We start from the raw sequence: 12,000 nt of genomic DNA, 5'->3' as shown, positions 1-12,000 counted from the left end.
CTTTTATGTTAAGATGACAATCCATAAAACTGAAATACATTTCTTTAGATTAAAAACTAAAATACTTGCAGAGCTGTGTGGTAAGAGAGCCCTGAAGCAGCAGCAGGGATTAATCACTCATTTCCCAGCCGACAGCACAGGCAGAGCTTCCCCCCGACTAGATACACCCAGGCAAATTCTTCCACCTCTCCCATTCCCCTCAAAAACATGCCACACACACAGTTTACTAAAAACGGTCTTTAGCATTCAAACTATTGTTTGAATTAGTACATAATTCTCAAATATGGGCAGCCTTTCAGAGCACAACACAAGGGAGTATATTTATTGCCTACACAACTGCCACATTCAATGGTTTTCAAGTATCTTGTGATTTAATCTTAATTAAGGACTTTGTGCTTCTGTCTGGGCTTCCTGAAAATTCCCCCCGTGACGAGTAGAGGTAGAACACTTCCCAGGACCTGCCGGGGGAATGTTTAATGGGAAATGCTGCTCCTGCTGCTGCAATTCCAGCCCAGTCCTGCTCATAAGATTCACCTGTACATATCTAACTTGCTAAGTATACAAAACATACTAAAATTTTATAGTTTTAAAAAAATATTTAAAAATATAAATATATTAAATCTACAGCCACGCCTATACCTCCCTTTCTTCAGTGGGATAAATCATCAGCCGCTGGTTTTCACTTGCTCACGTATACAATCGCACACACGCCGGCCACAACCCCGCTGTAGTCCCACGCTGGCTTATTCGAAGAAATTAAAGCCAGGAAGAGCTACCAGATTTAGAGGCTCGGTTTTTGCCATCCCTCTCAGTCACAGGATCAGGGGAGCCAGGCACAAGCTACGTCCTTCCGTACGGAAGCACACACACGTGCCCCGCCGACGCCGCGCTACAGCGAAGATACCAAAATACCCTGACAAGTTACTTTAATTCTTTTAAAGCCTCAAAGCAGACATTTCATTCACAGTAAGTGATAGTATTCATTAAAATAAATGTTTAACAGCCAGCTATTAGCAGAGTGGTCATACTTTAAACATTTAATTTGCTACCGATACAGTTTTGCATTAGCGAGCTTGGAAAACAATTACAAATTACACAATTCAATTTTCCAAATGGATTATTCCATAACTAGACAGAAAGACTGTTTAAATTACTTCTGCTGTTTCAAGGCAAGATTAATACAATCGGATTAAAACTTAGATCCCCTCGAGGAATCAATACATTCCTGTCACCGGTATGCAATTAGCCGGTTTTCTGTTGGAATATTACGGATTCTTCCCGCACACTGCAAAGCCAAAAGTCTCTTGGAGAAATAATATTTTCTTCCTTCCTCCAATATTGTTTTGTTAAAGCTTATGGTAATTTGTGGTCGATTATTTACATTTACCAAGTGCAAACTAGACAGCTACCTGAAAGGCAACTCTCTGCGTAGATTTTGTAGTCGGGAGCCTAATTATTTTCTCTCCCTTGTGGGACCAAATGAATTAAGTGGGCAATTTTGTGTATGCAGACTTCAAATTCGCTTCATAAGCTACAGATGACTGTTCTCAGGTGACCCGTATTTTAGGACACTTTAACCTTTCCATGTTTAAAAAATTAGGACAAGATTAGAAAGTATGTAAAGGTCAGTATTAGAAGGGGGAAAAAAAAAGTACGTATTTCTTTTGTTGTTTTAAACTTTGAGCGGCAAGGACGTCAAAACTCAGCCTCCGGTGCAGGGCTGCAGGAGAGGACACGTACGTCACAGATTCAAACGCAAACAAATTGGACCCCCCAATGCGAGAGGAACGAGACACCTCAGAAAGCCTCTTGTGACCCAGACTTCGAGCGGATAAAGGAGAGGCCTTGAGGGGATAAAGGTGCCAAGGAGGTGTTGCACGGTCTCAGTCCACAGCAGCTCGGCTTCGGTGACCGGTACCACCACGGTGCCAACAGAACGAATGCTCTGGACAGACTCTTTCCACTAATAAATCGAAGTAATATTTGCACGTTCATTCATCACGGGGAAAAAAAATAAAAAGGCAACAAAATGAAGCAATTTAACACTTCAGTGAAGGAGGCAGGTGCTATTGAAAAATTAGCTCCATTCATCATTTTCTTTTTCTACCCTTTACAGTTTTATGATGGATTAAACCTTCCCTGAGACTGATGGGGTGGGTGGGGGCTCCTCAGTTTTCTAGAGTTGATGCAGCTCTCCACGGCGTTTGAGAATCACTTGAGAACCCAGGTAGGAAGTTAATGACCGTATTTCTGAAACACTGGTAATCGATAAGTGAGGTTTTCCTCTTACAGCATCATCCATCAGACTGAACTGCATTCGTCCTTAGATTCATTAGCACAAGCTTATGACACAGTGACACTTGACGTGTTAACAGGACTGGCTGGGCTTCTCATTTGTAGGATTAGCTTTATTGTCAGAGATGGCGAGAAGCAGCCTTCTGTCCGCGAGTGACAGAATTAGATTTAGTCACAGAAAAGCGCCTACGCACCGGCAGGCTGTTACTGCAACAGTCGCCCTCGCTGGCCAAATGAACAACCGGACAACAGCAACGGCTATCCCGGACTTCTGGATGATGTCTTGAGTACCGCAGTCCCGTTAACATTATACATCAAAAACAGGTGACAAGTAGTGTTAGTTGAAGGCTCTGCCATATTAAGCTGTTTGTTGGGTTTTTTAAATTAATAATTAGCTCTACTATTTATAAGAATCAGTTCAACTATAGAGCAGTACAGAGCAGTAGTGACATGTTCTCCTTTTTCAACACCTCATATTTAATACTGTTAGAAGCTGCACTATTCACCACCTTAGAATATCACACATTTACAAAGCTTTTAAAAAAAAACACCTCATTTTTAGCCACCTGTGCTCTTTGTAAGGGAAACACATTTTTGCCAGAAAAATGCTATTTAATATTCATTAGCTTCCTTTCAAATAAGGTTCGTTAAAAATAAACAGGACCCGTCAACTTGTATAGCTGATGACTCTAGAACTAGAAGACAGCCTCATTTACCATCACAGTGGAAAAATGGGGACACTGCAGAGCCCCCCTGCCAAACAGCAGCGCTTCATGAGTGACAACCTACTGTCCTGGGCAACCACATTTTAACTGCATGGTTTAGGAGGCCTGGGGGTGTTGGGTTGATGGTTGGACTTGACGATCCTAGAGGTCTTTTCCAACCTCAGTGATCCTACGATTCTATGACTGGTTAGCACTGCTTCATTACAGAGTGGCAAAGAGGAGCAATACACGTGGAGAACAAATGCTGACGGCAACGCTCCCAGGTAGCGCCCACAAACGGCAGCGAGATCGCTGCCCAGCCTGTCTCCACCCCAGTGGCTCCCAGCAAGCTCATCCACAGTCTCCAGGCCAACGTGGCGTTAGGAAGAGAGATCTGTCCTTTTTATACAGGAGGACTACAGGCTTTCTGGCAGAAACCTCAGCAATGCATCCCGTGATTTGGGTTTGCATACCTGGGACGTGAAGCAGACAGACGTTGGGGGGAAGGGCTCAGAGCTCTGGGGCTGGCAGTCCAGCTCAGCAGGTCCAACCCACCGAAAAACCATACAAGCTCAGACTGATCATCTCAGGCATACCCAGCGTGAGACTCAGACCCCAAGACACCGCCCTCCAGTTCCTGAAAAGGAGACTTAGGATATCACCTATCAGTTCACTCCAGCCGGAACCAGTGCTTTCAGGAGTGCACACTACATTTAAGCGACCTGCATTCAAGTTTGTTTTACTCCTCCAAAGGCAACTGATTGTGGAATCTGACCATTGTTTATTCCTGTCGAATAAGCTACCGCAGAAATCCAGGTACTAAATTTATAGAAGAAGCAATGGTTTAATACTAAGTAACAGTTAACTATAGACTAAGCTTGACTTAAAGCTGAAAAACCCTCAAAGCTAGTGGGACTTTCTATGGCGCTTTAGTCTGCAGATCCAGACGTAGGAAACTGCCGTTAGGTTTCACGCACAACAAGTAAATGTTAACCTGCTGATTTTCTTGAAAAAAAAGAAGAAAATCCAGCCTCATTTAGATTCCTCATGGATTTGATATCCATTACCTAATCCGAACATCAAGCCTGCATGTGCTGCTGATATATTGCATTAATACAACGGAAGAAATACAGATTTGCATCAATAATTGACAGAGCCATATTAACATAACCACAACATTTCACACAAAGCTGGAAATTGTCCTGCGCAACCCTCGCACACAGCAAATTAAAAAGCAAAGACGCACTTCTCATTACTTTTGAAAGTTGCTTAATATAAATTTGAATCAGCTATTTCTGGGCATGACTTAGCTACCAGTAGCCACGGGTTTTATGACCGATCAGTTACAAATTATGTGGCATGTAGACAGACGAGTCTGAATTCAGATTCAGTATTCCCTCCAGATTTCCTCCTAAACGTACGGCAAAGTGCGTGCAGATCAGCCTCAAGCTGAGCTGTGCTCACCAACTCCTAGGAATTTATGCACGTAATCTTCTAATATATTAAGCTTTTGCCAACAATGATTATAAATTAAAGAGTTTCTTATTTTCATCTGCATGCCCAGGAGAATTACACATGTAAATCCTCAGATGAATATGAAATGTGCACATAACTCCAGAGAAGTGATTAGAGGGGAAAACTTCATTCTTTTAATACCGGTGAATTTAGCAAAGGTTTTCACATCATCGTTGCAAGAAAAATTTGCGCGATGCCCTTCATTTCTGTAGCTACCTACTGTCTTCCCACAGATGCAAAATCCGAGTACAATGGGAACCTCTGAGTACCCAAGCTTTTTAAATTCACACGTCACCTCACATGGCTGTTGTTGTAATTATGAAGAGTAGTAGTCATTGCAAAGTCTTTCGGATCTGATTTTAAAGGGCTGAAGAGAGAAAAGGACACCTTCTCTGGAAATAAACTCATTTTCCATTAGCTTAGCAAGACGTTTGCTACAGAGCAGAAAATGGGACGCTCACTCTGCCTCTACTTCACTGAATGAACATGTAAGTGGGTTTGGATCTTAACAGTAAAAAAAGTTCCAATTTTCAAGCCAATTAAAACATATCACCTTCAGATTTTATTCTTGATTGTACATGAAAAAGAAGCTTGAGAAACAACCATATTACCAAGTCTTACCTTGTGATAGCATCTAAAGTAAGCAGCTCGTTCATCTGAGAATTTCTCCAGCCTCTTTGGCCCTTTGCTTGAAGCCTTTTTGAATACTAACCAGCATCTCTGGTAAATCTAGAAACACAAGAGAGTAAACTTCGCATCTCCAATGACTTGAATATCACTAATATTTGCATAGAAGTTAAAAGCATAAATCTGCAGTTGCTCTGGAGCTACAATTAATGACTCTCTGTAGCTTTGACAAAACATAAAATCAAGCTAACAGATAGTTACGTCCTATTTCTTTTGAATTATGATACAATCAGAAATTCTTACGGAGACAGTTGCACGCTTGCATGAAAGGTGCTAGGAAGAAAGAGCAGTAACGATGCTTGCAAACGCAGGGCTTTCTAGGAAACAGCTTTTCAAAAATCAAGTGACACTCTTTTCCATGCGGATTTGTCTTGAGTGCTTAAGACAGACACGAAGAAAGCTTGAGCAGACAGGTAGGAATGGATCTTCCATCACACAAGTATGAGGGGAAACACTCTAAGTGTATATTCTATGTAAATGAGGATACATAAGGGAGAAGGAACTGAATTACTGCGTAATGAAAAAGAGAGATCATTTAACTGTAGAACACGACCATTCTGACAATGGGCATTTTGCTTTCAAGGTCCAGTTGAATCCAAAATCAAGTCAGTTGGGGCAGACTCCGTCTGTGCAGAGGGGTTGAAAAAAACACCTTTCCTTCTACAGCATTAAGCCACTTCATCTCTCAAACTTCCACCACCATTTCTTGCAATCTTCCCACCTATTCTTTAGCTGTGGTGCACTTTCTACCATCCTCTTACATTCAAAACCATAGCCATCAGCTTGGATAACATGCTGGCTGTATAAAAGGGAAGAATGATAAGCCTTGCCAACTGTTCACAGCCTACATTTAATCAGTAATTCCAAAGTAACACCTGGCAAGTTAGAAATAACACAAAACCGCAACTAAAATTAGTCTGATTTCAAAGCAAAAAAAAGTCTGAGCAGCCGTTATCCAGTAGTTCACAGCTCTGACAGAGCTCCAACCCAGCACAAATTCACTGGAGTCATCAGCAGTGGGACCCACCAAAACATCTCACTGCCTCCAGCTCAGCCAGCGCCCAACAGGTAACCAGCAGACAAGGCAACTCCACCCTTTGAACCCCTGATGGGTTTCTAACCAATGCGGTCAGCACAAAATAATTCTGCCCATGAAAAGCATCTGCAACTTTATTTCTGTGCCCAGAAATGATCGTTAGTTGAACCAGCTGTGCTTCTTTCACCAGCTTTTAGCTGTTTCTATAACGATGCTCAGGGAACCTTGTTATTCCCCGCAGCCTTATTATTCTGCCTCACACGCTCGGACTTCTGTCCCACTCAGCTGCAGAAGCATTTAGCATATGGACAGGCTGCTCTGATGCCAGGCATCAGCTAAACCTACCACGATTTTCTTTCAGTTTCCCAGCTTATTGGCCACTCAACCCGTTCTGTTTAATGCAAGGGTCTGAATTGAATTGTTCAACAATTACTAGAGACTGACCAAAATGAGAGCTCACCACCAAAATAGCAATTCAGATACGCACCCACTTCTACTGGAGGAGACTTTCTATATTTGCCTTCTGACAATCTTGTTTGCTGGGCCCAGGTAACCTCATCCAAAGCCCCACCCAAAAGAGATTATCAAAATAAAATCAAATTGTCAAATTCAGCCTTTTTGCTTTTCAAAAACCTATAGTTTTAACTTCAGCAATTAGAAGCCCACAGAAGAGACCAGAATCCTTTAGTAACACATTTGCACAACACACACGAGGACAACTACAGCATGATGATGTCCTGCTCGGGCCATTTGCACTCAGAAGCACCTCTCTGGGTCAGCAAGCACCCCAAAGCTGTAGCTGCAACGGTGAGCTCAGCCACACGCAGGATTAGGGGCAGAACAGGAGAGGAACATTCTAACACAAGGAAGCAAATAAAGTTTTGCTCTGCCTCCAGCTGGGCACACATCCAGGACGGTTATTGCTCTTCCAAATGCCACTAGAAGCATAAGTACTATTAGCAATCAACTTCAGTCAAGCATGGTAGATGGCTGTAAGTTGGTGCTACTGGAATTTATTACTGCAGTTCAACAATGACTAATCCAAGACTAATTCTTAGATTTAGATCAGAATCAGGACACAGCTGGGCCGGGGCGGGGAAGCCAAATTATCCTACAATATAAATACCGGTCTCTGAGTTTTGGTTCCGCTCCCATATTACAATGATTCTCTAACAAAAGAGTCCCGGGGTTAGAATACATTATGCCAGTGCCTCAGGACAAAAATCATCATGACCCAAGTAACTACACCTATAAAGAACAAATGGTGTGCATGATGCTAACTTGAGCAACCTGGAGGAAAGTCAGGTCATGAAGGTCCCTCCCCTGAACTTCCTCCTCCTTCTGTATGAGCTAGTCAGCTCTCTCCTCTCAGGGAATCTCTAGGCAGAGAGATTCTACGGCAGTAGTAGTTTAAAGTATTTTGTTTTGATCAGAGACAATGAACAATTTTTTTGCCTGAATATACAGTTCGGAATCCCATTAATGTTAGAGATCTGATAGTTAACTCTGCCGAGCTTATATAAACAAACTCAAAAAGACCTGCTCACTTAAAACCTGCTTAGCAACTTCAAAAATGAGATAATGGAGCCATCAACAATGGGTGCTATTATCACAGTCACATTTCTATGCTCCCATGACACATAGATCTCACGGGTGAACATCCAGCACCATCTTAACTGAGCATAAACTACATGATACCCTAAACCTCTAGCAATAAAGCAATAAAAAAATGGGGGGGTTGGATTAGATGACCTTTAAAGGTCCTTCCAACCCAAACCATTCTACGATTCTATGAATAACCAATTTGGCAGCATCTGCCTAGGAGCACTGAAAGCCCTTCAACACAGTCAACACACAGAAGAGATGATGCGGTGCCCAAGACAGAGAGCCAACGGTAGACCCCGTTATGAGCTACAGCACAGAGCAAGTAATTAGGTCTTTGACGCCATCATGATCTAGTACGTGTCTGAGACTTGTCAGTATTTCTTCAAGTTACATCGTTACAGCTGTTTTGGCAGCAGCAACAAGAACCAGCCCCAAATGCTCTTAGGTGCCTATTCCGTCATGAGTACTTAGCTCACTTATCCCGCAAATCAACATTTTCACTACTACTCCATGAATAGGAATTAGTTGGAAGTACTGCTGTAATTACTTCCACTCCAAACACTTGGGCTGACAGTGATTATATAATCCAAACAGCAAATCAGGATCTGATGCACTGCGAGAGAACAGTAATAGCTGTCATTTGCATAACACCTAAAACTTACAAAGCTCTCGCTGTCACATCTTCCGAGAAAGCCTAACTCAAAATTTATTTTGAGTATCAAAAATTAGCACCTACTTCCTATGGTTTCTCCTGAAAATTTCAGCTTCCAACAGCCCATCGGACAGGTAACAACATAAACCCTGAGGGAAATAACGCGACTGTTTATGACGTGGATCATCCAAACCCCAGATAGGTGACCCAATGTGCACGTCCAAGGTCACATCAAAACAGGTCTATTCTTGGCTCTAAAGATCAGCTGATATAAATCATTAGCAGAACTGAAGTCCAAGGAGGAGTGACTTCAAAGGAATGATGCAATCTGAGTATCTGGATTCCTGCCCCTCAGTGCTATGCCTTCGAAACCAGGCAGGATTGCTCAGCCGTTCCCATGCTCCTTCTGATGCTGGAAATACACTGTCAAGCGAAGGAGCTATTAACCTCAGCTGGAACTGGTCAGCATCGGGCTGAGTAAAGTGGAAAAATTTCTTTTGACTTTCCTGGGTTTCATGGTTCGGTTGTGCTTTGTGAATACTCTCATGCAGAGAGGGAAACTGAAACCGGGGGCTTGCCGTCCTACGTGATGACCCAAACCCCCTGACTGTCCTGGAGATGGGGGTGGGGAGGGAGACCTGTCAGCCTTCACCACCTCCCAGCTGATCAGAGAAGCAAGAAAACTAAGAGCTAGATTTTTGAGTGCCTAAAAATGTCCTTCTTTATACATGAAGAACAAACTCTTCCACACAAGAAACAAACATTTGAATTTAGAAACTAAATTCAGTGTCAGTCCAAAGCAAGTTTACCCCGCCCCTCGATACTTCTGCTCAGCAACTGATCATAAGAAGCATCTGGAAATAGCCAAATATGTAGAAATTGGAAGGGAGAGGCTTTTTTTCAAATCTTGGGTTGAAAACTGTCTGTTTTCTAAAACTAAGATATGCAGCTTCCACTACCCTATGGCAATGCAAACCCATTTTATTTCAGGACCAAACAATCCCACCCCTTATTTGTTTGTTATTTAAGAGGGATATAGAGGTCGGGGACAGCAGCACAAAGTCTCATCTGGCAAATTTCTCCTTTGCAAACAAGAGAACCTTCAGGGAAAGCTGCCCTATTTTATTCCTGTGTTGTGTTTTTCTGCTCTCTGCCCTAAAACAAAGAATTCCAATGAGCTGCGTTTACAAGGACACTGAACTCACTGTCAAATAAAAACAAACTTTGCTTTTTTTAAAGGCAGTAGCTGAAAGTGCTATCATGCAGCTTGGGATGATTACCAGAAAGCCTGGGCTACTGCCAGGAACTTGTCTTTTGTGACTCTGATAACCTCGAGAAACAGATAATCTAGTAAAGGCACAGCACAATAGCACAAGAAATTTCTCACGGTGTGTCCTGAACTTTTACTTTTTTTGGTGGGGAAAAAAGTGCTGCCGCTTTATCCGAGGCTGGTGGATAGCTCACCCACGGAAGCACCTCAGCTGCATGTGGAAAATCACTTTGCTGGATTTTGCCAAGGAGTCTCCAGCAGACGGGAGTCCCAGGGACAAGGTCCCTTCCAACGGGGAGTTGTTCACAAAGGAAATTATCCAGCTACTCCTAAAAGTGTTTGGATCTTAATTCTTCTATTTTAAAAAAAGTCTTAGCATGTCACTTCTGAATCAAAAGGTGGCAAAGAGCCCTGAAATAGAATTCTTAGCCTGAAGGAAATTTGTGAGGAGACTGGATCTAGAATTTTGCTTTGCATCTAGAAAAATGAAATATTGCCACCAAAGGCAGATTGCAGCTCATGCATTTAATTACATTCACTCCTCAGGCACGTCTGAAGCAGTAGATGTCCATCAGGTAGCTGTTTCTTCACGAAAAACTGGAGGACTGCTTTCTAGTAAAGAGGTCTAGGTATCAGCAAGTACGACGATGCCTTATGTTTCCTGTTGAATGGGACTGTGTGGCTCTAGTGAAGACCCCATAATCGTTCCATGACTTCACAAAAAGGAATGTTTTGAATGTATTTCTTCTGTAAGATGACTTGCCTCTACGTTTCCAGCCCAGCTTTGCCCCTTGCCCACCCCATCCCCAGCTGTGTTCAGCTCTATTTCATTCTGAAAAAAACCCATAAAGCAAGTACAAAACCATTACAAGTGGATGGATTGCTAGAAAGGATCACATAGCTGTAAGCACATCTCACTTGTACTGAAATGTGTTTAGCATGACTTAAATGGTGCATAGAAACGTAGACTGGTTCACTGGCTTTGTAAAATAGGCAGCAAAGTTGCCCACATGTCGTCTGTAAAGATATCGCTGCACTTGGCAACAAGACAATTTCACTTTCCCCGAATACCCATTTAATGTGAGTGTGTTATGAGTAAGCAATATTGCATTATTCATTGTGATCAGGCTATAATGACTACATAAATCAAAGTTGGTTTACATCATGGCTATCTTCTTCTCCGGGGGACTAAAGAAAATAATCTAGATTTCTCCTTCCCCTGAGAAACACATTTGTGGAAAGATAAACCTCACTCCTTCCTCTCGTTCAGTGTACGTCTTCAGAAGCAATGTTTTGCCCTAAGAAGTCATGCGCAGCTGCTAATAGGGAACGAAGCGGCAATCTCGCCTCTGGGCGTTCAGAATGCACAACGTCGCTCAGTACTGCAAAGTTTTTTCATCAAGTTACAAAACCCAGCTTTGGCACTGGCCAGAACTTGCTGTAACACCAGTGCACCAAAAAAAAACAACCAACGCTTGGCAGATCTTTACGAATCTATACGCCTTCTCTTACTCTTACGCTTATTAATGCAAGTCACAACAGATGCCTACTGCTCTGAAATAGGAGGCATTTTGATCAGTCCTCCCTCTTCAGAAACTCTTTCTTTCTACACCTTCCCTCCCAACTGGAACTGCATCAACCAGAAGGGGGATTTTTGTTAATGGTTCAGTCTCAGAACTCAAAGCCATTCCTCCAGCCTTAGTTTAAAACACCAAACAGCTGGATTTGAGCCTACAGACGCATTCCCACTTGGCACACTAGGCAGAAGACAACTTTGTTCTATATCTTTTTATTTTTTGGTCCTCCATGATTACATGGGATCCATTCCACAGGCAAGGCATACTTACTGCCAAAACATCCGCAGCAACTGAAAGTCTGCGTGCCGTGATCTCAGGCACGTTGTCCGAGCCATGGCAGGGCGGTGAGGAGCATAATCTAAGCCCAGACAGTAAAATGGCTCACCCAAAATTACCCAACAATTTAGTAATGGAGCCTTTGTTTTACTTCGTGTCTATACTATGCTCTGTGACAATGGACGTTGACAGGGAAACACAAGCAGCGTTTTACAGGTTTTGCTTGTAACCGGTATATATTAGTCATTGGTTCAGACAATGGGGAAAAAATGCTGCTGCTGCTGGCACAGGTCACCTCTGGCAGAGTTCACGATGAAATGGGTTCATTGAAAGACAAGAAGGGATTTGCTGATGCATTCCAGCCTGGTAGAAGACTTTATTAT

At 42.6% G+C, this 12,000-nt stretch overlaps 1 protein-coding gene across 4 annotated transcripts in view; it reads right to left on the bottom strand.

Moving 5' to 3' along the window:
* Positions 1–12,000, bottom strand: part of DOK5 (docking protein 5) — a 44,325-nt gene that overhangs the window by 18,508 nt on the left and 13,817 nt on the right. For all 4 annotated transcript variants that reach the window (XM_064465260.1, XM_064465264.1, XM_064465262.1 and 1 more), the window contains exon 2: positions 5,136–5,243. In XM_064465260.1, the coding sequence (XP_064321330.1) occupies positions 5,136–5,243 (108 nt within the window). The remainder of the gene's footprint in view (positions 1–5,135; positions 5,244–12,000) is intronic.

The sequence above is a fragment of the Phalacrocorax carbo genome, chromosome 14 (assembly GCF_963921805.1).
Source record: "Phalacrocorax carbo chromosome 14, bPhaCar2.1, whole genome shotgun sequence".
NCBI classification, from domain to species: Eukaryota; Metazoa; Chordata; class Aves; order Suliformes; family Phalacrocoracidae; genus Phalacrocorax; species Phalacrocorax carbo.
The sequence above is the reverse complement of the archived record's forward strand: the minus strand, read 5'-3'. Positions and strand labels throughout refer to the sequence as shown.